Source organism: Coregonus clupeaformis, chromosome 28 (genome assembly GCF_020615455.1).
Source record: "Coregonus clupeaformis isolate EN_2021a chromosome 28, ASM2061545v1, whole genome shotgun sequence".
In the NCBI taxonomy this organism is placed as follows: Eukaryota; Metazoa; Chordata; class Actinopteri; order Salmoniformes; family Salmonidae; genus Coregonus; species Coregonus clupeaformis.
This window is the reverse complement of record NC_059219.1, coordinates 18,670,054-18,679,933: the sequence shown is the minus strand read 5'-3', so window position 1 is coordinate 18,679,933 and position 9,880 is coordinate 18,670,054. Positions and strand designations below refer to the sequence as shown.

Here is a 9,880-nt window from a genome sequence, read left to right as displayed (position 1 = left end):
TAATTTGCCGGAAGTGTGTTTGTTGCTTGTGCTTACAGCGACCACAGATAGAACGTTGAGTCATAAAAAATATTTGGCGACACCATGTGGACTGATTGGGGACTGTCACTGTACTCTGGGCTTCAGAGATCTTACTAAACTAGACTTCTTGTGGGACATAACAAATGTATTGCATGGCAGTAAAATACGCAGAAGGAGAAAATGACATTGATTAGCGTTTTATATGTTTAATAGCATAGCGATAGTACCAATTAATTTAAAGCTTTCAAAATTAGACCTCATTCGACGGAAATGACATCACCACACATTCAGAGCGCTTTGTTTCTCCACAGAGTTTACTCGACCTTCTTCGAAGGAAGTGCAGCGCAGACAAGCGACTCCACAAGAAGAAGAAAAAATATATATTAAAAAGAAGAAAAAAAAGAAGAGAAAAAAACTCGGTGAATTTGTCAAATCTGAAAGATTTGAACAGAGTTTCTGAAGTGTCCCGGTCCACGAGAATTCCTGGAAGGGAGAAAGCGTTGTCAGAACCGGTAAATACTGTTATTTGGCTTCATAATCATAGTATTTCTCTTCCAATTTGAGCGACTTGCACCCGACGAATCTCTTCTCTGTCTGAACAGCCGGAAGTCTGTGCTAGATTGTTTTTTTTCTTCTCTCACCTCTTCAGTTTTTTTAAAATCCTTGAATTCTTTGGGTGCTTTGCTTTTTCTATTTTCACAGGCATCGAAGAGAGCGAGAGTCAGATAACGTTCCTCTCGTGTTTTTATTAGAGCATCTAGCTAGCTAACTAACTGTGCACGCCTAGCAAGGAATTGAAATGGAGTTGTACACTTGCAGCTCAGCAAATTGCTAACAAATAGCAAGCTAGACATCTTATTTTTGTTCGAATGATTGCTAGCTACCTTGTATCACCAAATGAATTACTTTGAAGGGGGGAACCCATGTAATAGCGAGCTAGCACGGTCCTCCTTCCTATGCAACCACATTCCACAATGCGTCTTTACAGTAGGCAGCTAAATTACCTAACTAGCCTGATGTAAGTCATATTATTGTGTAGCCCATATGTCCAAATATTTCTGCTATCTAACCAAATAAACTACCAACGTAACTCCCATTATTGTTTCATTAGCTAGCTAGGTAGCTTATGTGAAGTGACATTTTCAATGACTTCAGGTCATTGTCGCCTGTCACCGAAGGTGTCAGTCGGATGTGCAACAACGTAGCCAATTTTATTTCAATTGATGAGTGATTAGCTGTTTGGTCTAGTGGTGATATGGCAGTGTTACTCTTCCATTGCAGAAGTTATGGAGGATTCCCATTTTAACTCTCAGTACTTCTGGTCCCCTTTGCCTGTACAAGGACAGGTACGTTTAGTGAAAAATGTCAGTTTAAAATGTTAAAGTATATTGCAAGTGACACCTTTGGACTATAGCACTGTTAGAAACATTACTCTTTTTGGAGTTTGGAATTTTGTAAGAAGGATTTCTCTCTCTCGCTGTCAGATTGAGAACGCCATGTTCCTGAAGCAGCTGAAGGACCAGGAGAAGAACACTTCGTTCCCCTCCTCCTCTCATTATCAGACTGCCATGCTCACTGTCCCCAAGCAGGAGGGAGGGGGGCAGGGCCAAGGGGGTCACCTACACCCCCCTCACACCCAGAACATCACTGTGGTGCCTGTACCTTCCACTGGCATCATGACAGCAGGTGTGTGTCAACTGTTAGTGTAGTATTTATCACACTTTGGCATGGTCTTTTTCCCATCAATGTCTGTTTTGTATCATATTTTTATTTTCCTCTCTCTGCAGCGGGTCTGGTCATCACTACCCCTCAAGGCACGCAGCTGGTCTCTCCTGCTTCCTCCTCTCAGTCCTTCGTGTCTGGACATCCCACCACCACAATGATCGTCTCTACACTGCGCGCTCCAGGTAACACACACGATTGTCGCCACCCTCCATTATCCTAACTCTGAAAAATACACACTTCAGTCACATACTATCAGACTCTCACACAGATTTTTCCTTTCTATCACTTCCTTAGACAAGAAACAGGAAGGTGGAACCCCCCAGGTGGTCGTCATGCCGACCCCCTCGAAGCGAGGCAGGAAGAAGAAGTCGACACTAGGGAGGGCGGGGCCTGCCGGTGGCCACACCCTCTCCGCTGGAAATGAGGCGTTGATTCTGGCTCACTTGGCGTCGGGAGGGCAGGTGAGACAGTTACCATAGTAACTCCATAGTAACCAAAATAAAACCTATTCCCACTAAAACACTTCCAGACATTTCCAGACTAAGTTCAGGTTATTGATTTTTTTTCAGACTAAGCAACAACAAAAAAACTAATGTAGACATTTTTACAACAGAGTGCCTTTTTAATATGATGAATGTGATTCTAATGTTTGTGTGACATTTGATAGGTGGTTATGTCTTCGCAGCATTATACAACTGACCCGTACGACCTCGCCGACGAGGACCACAGTGGGAAAGACGGCAACAAGACCTACAGGTACGGACCTACGGCGTCACAGAAGGGCCAAAAAGCTCCTGCTGTGCTGTGCATCCCCATAGGAATGTGAAGCTGTGGAATGCTTGCACACCTGTATGTTGTAGATGATAGTCAGGAAAGGTTAGACACAGGCTGTGGATGAACACTAGGTGCTGCTGGCACAGGCATTTCTCTCTTTCTCTGACACACACACAAACCACAGAACGACTCCACTGCATGCTGTGGCAGCACACACGCCTGCTTAAGTATTTCACTATGTGTACGTACCTGCGCTGTGGACACACACATTCTCTGCCTCCCTCATGCGTCCGCCCCACACACACGCGCATCCCTGCACACATTGAACACGCACTCCTTCACCTACTTCTGTCCTGTTTGTTGTTGTTCTCTCTTTTTTCTATCTCTCCTTCATACAGTATTTCTACCTTTTCAAGCTATCTCTGTCTTTCTATGTCTTACTTCAGCAGAATCTGCTCTTTTTCCTGCTGTTTTCACTGATTTCACCCTCTTTCTCTCTTCCCCCCTCCCTCTTTCTCTTGTCTTATTTTTTCACATCCCTCGTTCATTTCATCTGCTCCCGTGTTTTGCTTTCTATCCTCTTCTCTTTTTCCTCTTGCTCTCTCCCTTTGTTTTCCCCACTTGCTGTCTCATGCGTCACCCCTCTTTTTTGCCTCCTTCCACTATCTTCCTCCCCTTCCATTGCCCTCTCCCATCTCTCATGTCCCTGTCTCTTTGTCCTTGCTTTTTGTATTTTCATCTCTCTGTTTCTCCCCCTCCCTCCCTCCCTGGTCTGTGTGTCTGTCTCTCTGTCCCGTAGGTGCCGGATGTGTGCGGTGACCTTCTTCAGTAAGTCAGACATGCAGATCCACTCCAAGTCTCACACAGAGGCCAAGCCCCACAAGTGTCCCCACTGCTCCAAGTCATTCGCCAACTCCAGCTACCTGGCCCAGCACCTCCGCATCCACAGCGGGGCCAAGCCCTACATCTGCTCCTACTGTCAGAAGTCCTTTAGACAGCTCAGTCACTTACAGCAGCACACACGGTACTGCTCACAGCAGCTCCACCTGACCTGACCTGCAGGCTCTACCTAGCCTGCCCCTTTCCCCTCCCCTCCCCTCTATTGGCTGCTTACACTGTGTGTGTGTGGGGGGATGTCTGTGAAAAGGCAAGACGCAGGTCGTGTGTGTTTGTGTGTGGTCTCTGCTTCCAGTCCCTCTTCGTCTCTTCAATCTGTCTGCTTGGTGTCCTTACTTCTTCACTGCTGCTTCTCTCTTGCGCGTGCACACACACACTCACACACTATTACATACATGATCAGTTTGAAAATAATTTAGGTCAGAGTGGAAGACTGTTAAGTTTCAGAGAAACTTTGTGATTTTTAGAAGTCAGGCACTCAGTAATAGAGGGGGTTTAAGTGTGATTTTTACTATCAATCCAAGTTTAAAGAAAAGCAACACTGTTCTCCCCTCCTCCCTCTCTCCATCCTCTCTTCTTGCTTCCAGAAACCATACTGAGTCCAAGCCCCACAAGTGTCCCCACTGCACTAAATCCTTTGCCAACTCCAGCTATCTGGCCCAGCATATCCGCATCCACACAGGGGTGAAACCCTACACCTGCTCTTTCTGTCAGAAGTCCTTCAGACAGCTCAGTCATCTACAGCAGCACAACCGGTGAGGTTGATGTCCTACATATCTGCCCTTTTCTCTGTGGGGGCATCTCAATAGTCTTTTCTCTGTGGGGGGGCATCTCAATAGTCTTTTCTGTGGGGGGTCATGTCAATAGTATTTTCTGTGGGGGGTCATGTCAATAGTCTTTTCTGTGGGGGTCATGTCAATAGTATTTTCTGTGGGAGCCTCAACAGTCTTTTGTCTGTGGGGGGGCATCTCAATAGTATTTTGTCTGTGCGGGCATCTCAATAGTCTACAGTGGCTTCCTCTCTTCATCTCCCTCATCTGCAATGGTGTGGATAACAGGATAGCTGAAAGGAGAATATGGAGGGACCACTTACATTTCTCCCCCCTCTTTTCTCTCTTCTTCTTACCGGTTATGTTTTCCATGTTTCTGCAGGATCCACACAGGAGACAGGCCTTATAAGTGTGTTCATCCGGGCTGTGAGAAATCCTTCACACAACTCTCCAACCTACAGGTGACTACTATCCCTTTTCTTTGTTTTTTTTTGTTTTTATTCCCAGTGGTGAAAGCTTAGTAACACTGACCCTTAGTAGTTGCATTAGTATAAATACCCATTTGAAGATGTGTCCTGAACGGTCCTGTTCTGTTCCAGTCCCACAGACGGCAGCACAACAAGGATAAACCCTTCAAGTGCACCAACTGTAACCGTGGTTACACGGACGCGGCCAGTCTGGAAGTCCACCTGTCCACTCACACGGTCAAACACGCCAAGCTCTACTCCTGTGGACTCTGCAACCGCACATACACCTCTGTAAGAGAAAAACCACTGTTAAGGCATCCGGCATGTAGTAGTCGCAGAACTTTAACCTTCGACTCTGACATTTTCACAGGCTTCAGACAGTGTGCATGTATAGTGCATGTCTGTGCATAGTGTGTTTGTGCACACTTGTCAACTCTCACTCTAACGCTCTGTATTCTATTCTCAGGAGACGTACCTGGTGAAACACATGCAGAAACACAACTCAGACCCGCTCACTGTGGCTGCTGCACAGCAGTCTCAGCAGAACCAAAGCCATACCCAGAACCAGAGAGGTTCTCATGGCCAAGGCCAAGGCCGAGGAGAGGGCACCGATAGTGGGACAGACCGAGCTGGAGGACAAGGTGGAGGTCATGGACAAGGACAGAACCAGGGGCAAAACCAGGGCAGCTACTCTCAGGCAGAGACGGCATCCTGCCCCTTTGACCTGCACCAGTATAAGACAGTTGCTGCAGGGGACATCCAGTTCAAAACAGTCAGTGTGGCGGACCTAGCGACCCACAAGGACCTCTGTCTCACCGTGGCTACCTCCACCATTCAGGTGGAGCACCTAAACTCATAGGGGTGGGAGGGAGGAGTGGTAGAGACTGAGAGAAACTGGAGGAGGCCTATGGACAGACTGTGGATAAAAGCAATAGGAAGATGTGACTGTGCCTGAAAGGTGGATAATGGAAGAGGAAGTTAAGAGATGTTCAAACAGAGATGGAGGAGTCTGGAAATAGAGGACTTTTTGTACTTTTTGGTACTTGTTTCTCACTTTTATTTCATTATGCCTATGTTGACTTTGTGTGTTTTTGTACTCTTTTATAATGGATGGCTAGTGTATACTGTTGGTAAAGGAGTGTTTCTCTGTCTGTCACTGCAATGGTGATGAAGAGAGACTAACAATGAGTGAAGAGATCATGTTTTCTATTTTTTGGGGGTGGGGGGCTATTTTATATCCTCCTGCTCCTCCCTACAAACACAACTTTGATTAGGGTCACGTCTGACGTGTGTAACTGAAACTGACAGATAACTGTCAAGGTACATTTTTCTACTTTCCCACAGAGACTATCAGGTTTTGATTACATCATCATTGTCATTATGGTTACTGTAATCTACCTACATAAATATTTTTCACTGAAAAAAAGGGAAGTAGGCTCTGTTTTCCGTTTCTGGAAAGAAAAAAGGCCTGCAAAAGTATATATTGATATACATACCAGTGTATATGTGTGCGTGTTAAAAATAAATGTATAATCCATACTATATAACGCTTTGATATTTAGCCTATCATCGAGCCCTGTTTACCTCACATGACCCTGTAAAAACTGGGAAGTGAATGTGATCAGCTGGTACGTGTTTTATGTAATCCTTGTAGTATTTATTTTTTGTGTCCTAAGAATATCATTGTTATCCAAATATATTCTGACTATACTTCCATTACTGTTATACTAAAGTATATGAGCCTTTACAAATAGACTGACACATGAAAATGCAGTGTGTTTTCTCTTATCAAACAATAAAAACCTCACTGAAATCCAACAATTTGCCTTTCTCTATCCCTGTAACACATTGTGCACTTGCAGTAATGATAAAGATTAACTTTTAAGATAGCCTATGTTTGAACGGGTGAGTTGTTGCTCCTATGCATGATGCGATTTAATTTATTGTAACCACATAGGTATTATTAGTTTGAATGACACTGAATGTCACATTTGAATATGACAGCTGTAGATGTACATTTGCCCCAATGCATGATACATGTAAGGACTTGGCAAAGTTGGCAGTGTTGATTGCCTATCTGTCTAGTAAAAGCTTGATTCATTGATCTGCTGTAGTGTGATGTCATGCAAATAAGAAGTGTCGTGAACAACATTAGCGTGAGCAATAATAGTGGAATCGGCGGTTTACTGTGTGGGCTGTACCATTCTTTAAAAAAAATATATCCATATTAACTTGCCATGTCTTGTCAGACAATGATTTAAAAGCATGATATTGACATTGTAAAAAAAAAAAAAAAAAGTAAATCAACTGTATTACCATCGAACATTTTTTTCTGCAGTGAATGGCGTCGGGTCGGTGAAAAGTGTAGGAGTCGAGAAACTTCACGATAGTAAATAACGACGTTACTGTATTTCTGCCTTAGCTAAGAGAAACCCACACTACGACACTGTAATTTTTCATTCAAACATGCCTCGGAAAAAGCCATTCAGCACCAAACAGAAGAAGAAACAGATGCAAGTGAAACGCGAAAGAAAGCGAGGTAACGTTAGCTGCAATGACAGAAAGTGTGCGTGCCGAAAATGCTAACGTTAGCTAGCTTTTCGTTTTACTAACTTGTACGTGGAGAGTTGAGTAAATTGGCTAGTTAGCTGTCTGCTTTGAGGAACAAGAACACTATGTCATGTTTCCCGATATATTTTTGACTAATTAGCTACAAATAAAGAATATGGCCGTAATTATTTTTGCCATAACATGCATGTCATGTGTGTATTTGGGTCTTTCTAGCAAACGTTAGCTACCTTGCTTGCTAGCTAGCTAGTACCTTGCTTGCTAGCTAAGCTGACGACATTACAGAGCTAGCGATGTGTGTGACCTTATCGCTCAATTGTATTGCTGGCGTCATTCATTGTCATTGATGGGGCTGAAGTGGAAAAGTATTGATGCAGAGAAATCAGCATCACTGTACTACACTGGTATTGTTTTCACTATGTGTAAGCTCTACTGCGCAGACTCGGTATACAATTATGTAATAGGAAAGCTAGCTATCTCAAGTTGAGGGAATAACAAAAGCTGTTGGAGATCACATACCTACACTCTTCTGCAGCTAGCTAGCAATGAAAAGAGATTCATTATGAAAACGTCCACTGTCAATTTATTACATAGGGTTAGTATTGAGACAATTACTAAATGTATAGATAGCTATGTGTTATGTAATGTAGATAGCATATATGTAAATGTGAAAAAACTAAAGCTGAACGTTGTAGAATATGGTCTTTTGTTTGGTACCAGTTGCTGACAAAGAGGCTCGTTTTCATTCTGTCCACAGTATGTTTCTGTCCCAAATGGCGCCCTATATATAGGGAATAGGGTGCCATTTGGGAAGGGTTCAATATAAACCTCTGATTATGATGACCTCGCTTCCTCAGGTGAGCCAGGCTCAGGGCCCAGCAGCCGTAATAACAGTGTGGAGCGGGGGATGGACAGGGAGAGGCAGTCGGACACCTCAGATAGCGAAACCACAGATGTCAGGAGGATAAACCAGCAGCCTGGCATCAGGGAGGGCAGATACGACCCCAATAGGTGAGTTACCAATACATTAGCATAGGTAATACTTAGCTCTGGTCCAGAGGATTACATGCTGCTTACTGATGCAGACGCTGAGCAAGCCACACATAACACCCTGGACCAGAGCTAAGGTAATACTGTACATCACCTGCAATGAAACCAAACACAATGATGGGTGTGTAGATATTAAAAGTAAGAGGCCAAAAGAGACTAAATAAAAAAAATTAGAACATGTTACTCCAGGAATCCTGAAACATGAGCAAACAACTTTCAGACAGAGGTCAATGGTACATTACACAAACTGCTGTTGTCAGAACAAACACCCACGTCACACACACCTGATGTTCATGACTGCACACAGATGCTTTTGTGTCCTTCACACACTCACCCTGCCCAATTCCCCCCTCTACATACACACAGCTATACTCATCTCTCTGTCCATTCAGGTTCCGTCTGCACTTTGAGAAGGAGAGCAGAGAGGAGGTGGAGAGGAGGAAGAAGCTTGCCAGAGAGAAGGTTCTGGACCAGATGTTAGACAAAGACCTGGAGGTTGACATCAACGACATATACCCCACAGAGAAAGGTAGGTCCGAGCTCCTGGACCCTGAGCCTCACAACAGCCTCTTAATGCTGTTAAATAAAGATTCAGTCTCAAATGGTACCCTATTCCTTATTTAGTGCACTAATTTTGACCAAAGCTATATGTGATTTAGTCGAAGTAGGACACTATATGGTGTAATTTGGTACGTAACCTGTACCCTGAGCCTCTCAATGCTGTTAAATAAAAACCCACTCTAGTGGGAGTTTTGACATGGTCTTTTGACTTTGTGTCATAGCTTGACGTGTCTGTGCCACTGACCACCTCCAATCTCAGGTCTTGAGTTCCCACGTCGACCTCCGTGGAACTATGGGATGAATCGTGAGGAGCTGCTGAAGAAAGAAGAGAAGTCATACCGGGAATATCTGAACGACCTGCACTCCAGAAACCCACCTGGATCCCTCAGCCACTTTGAGCACAACCTGGAGGTGAGGAAACTATATATTCAGAACCCTTTATACACCCTTTATAAATGCTTTTGAGGGCGGTGGTAGCCTTGAGGTTAGTGACCGGCTCGTTACAGGGGGGTGGGGGGTATATTGTGTCAGCAGAAAGATCAATTTTGATGGATAAATAAAGATCTATTAATTCTACAGTATTCTATCAACTTTAATGAATCTTTTAAAAACCACCTCTTTCTCTGACACTGAGCAAAATGTAGGGTAGGTAAAACCTATATACTCTTCATATAACTTTATACCCTCCCTTTCTTCCCCCTCTTTCTCTCCCCCTCTCTCTATCTCTCCCCCTCCCTCTCTCTTTCTCTCCCCCCCTCTATCTTTCCCCCTCTCTTTCTCTTAGACGTGGAGACAGTTGTGGAGAGTGTTGGAGATGTCCGATGTGATTCTGCTCATCGTGGACATCAGGCACCCGGTGGGTAATCTCTTTTAAACTCCTTCTACAGTCATTATCTACTACTAGTCTGGCTGGTGTTGTTAATGGTCAGGTTCTGCTGGCCTATTGAGCGCTGGGTTCTCATTGGTGGTGTTAATAGTGTGTATGTGCAGTATGTGCTACATGATGTCACACACATGACTGGGTTTTATCACCTTTACATAGGTGTG

At 44.2% G+C, this 9,880-nt stretch overlaps 2 protein-coding genes across 6 annotated transcripts; both read left to right on the top strand.

Annotated features, from left to right (window-relative positions):
• Nucleotides 1-43: 43 nt before the first annotated feature.
• On the top strand, nt 44-6,466 carry LOC121543067 (zinc finger protein 384). Of its 5 annotated transcripts, none has more exons than XM_041852771.2 (11): nt 44-533; nt 1,303-1,367; nt 1,506-1,707; nt 1,809-1,928; nt 2,041-2,207; nt 2,432-2,502; nt 3,320-3,544; nt 4,005-4,172; nt 4,570-4,648; nt 4,787-4,945; nt 5,121-6,466. In XM_041852771.2, the coding sequence occupies exons 2-11, from the start codon at nt 1,308-1,310 to the stop codon at nt 5,511-5,513; spliced, it is 1,644 nt and encodes a 547-aa protein (XP_041708705.1). In that variant the 5' UTR covers nt 44-533; nt 1,303-1,307; the 3' UTR covers nt 5,514-6,466. The 5 variants fall into 5 exon arrangements, with proteins under 5 accessions (XP_041708705.1, XP_041708703.1, XP_041708708.1 ...); XM_041852769.2 differs by having other exon boundaries at nt 2,414-2,502; XM_041852770.2 differs by lacking the exon at nt 44-533 and adding an exon at nt 566-1,039 and having other exon boundaries at nt 2,414-2,502.
• Nucleotides 6,467-6,832: 366 nt separating this feature from the next.
• LOC121543066 (guanine nucleotide-binding protein-like 1) lies at nt 6,833-9,707 on the top strand. Its single transcript, XM_045208343.1, has 5 exons — nt 6,833-7,193; nt 8,080-8,233; nt 8,665-8,801; nt 9,093-9,244; nt 9,618-9,707. The coding sequence occupies exons 1-5, from the start codon at nt 7,121-7,123 to the stop codon at nt 9,705-9,707; spliced, it is 606 nt and encodes a 201-aa protein (XP_045064278.1). The 5' UTR covers nt 6,833-7,120.
• The last annotated feature ends 173 nt before the right edge of the window (nt 9,708-9,880 follow it).

Bases quoted from the DNA above. Each gene is read 5' to 3' on its own strand.
- LOC121543066 (XM_045208343.1), top strand. From the start codon at position 7,121: ATGCCTCGGAAAAAGCCATTCAGCACCAAACAGAAGAAGAAACAGATG. The intron at 7,194-8,079 runs GTAACGTTAGCT...TCGCTTCCTCAG, and splicing joins GAAACGCGAAAGAAAGCGAG to GTGAGCCAGGCTCAGGGCCC. The intron at 9,245-9,617 runs GTGAGGAAACTA...TCTTTCTCTTAG, and splicing joins ACTTTGAGCACAACCTGGAG to ACGTGGAGACAGTTGTGGAG.
- LOC121543067 (XM_041852769.2), top strand. From the start codon at position 1,308: ATGGAGGATTCCCATTTTAACTCTCAGTACTTCTGGTCCCCTTTGCCT. The intron at 1,368-1,505 runs GTACGTTTAGTG...TCTCGCTGTCAG, and splicing joins CTTTGCCTGTACAAGGACAG to ATTGAGAACGCCATGTTCCT. The intron at 4,649-4,786 runs GTGACTACTATC...GTTCTGTTCCAG, and splicing joins CACAACTCTCCAACCTACAG to TCCCACAGACGGCAGCACAA.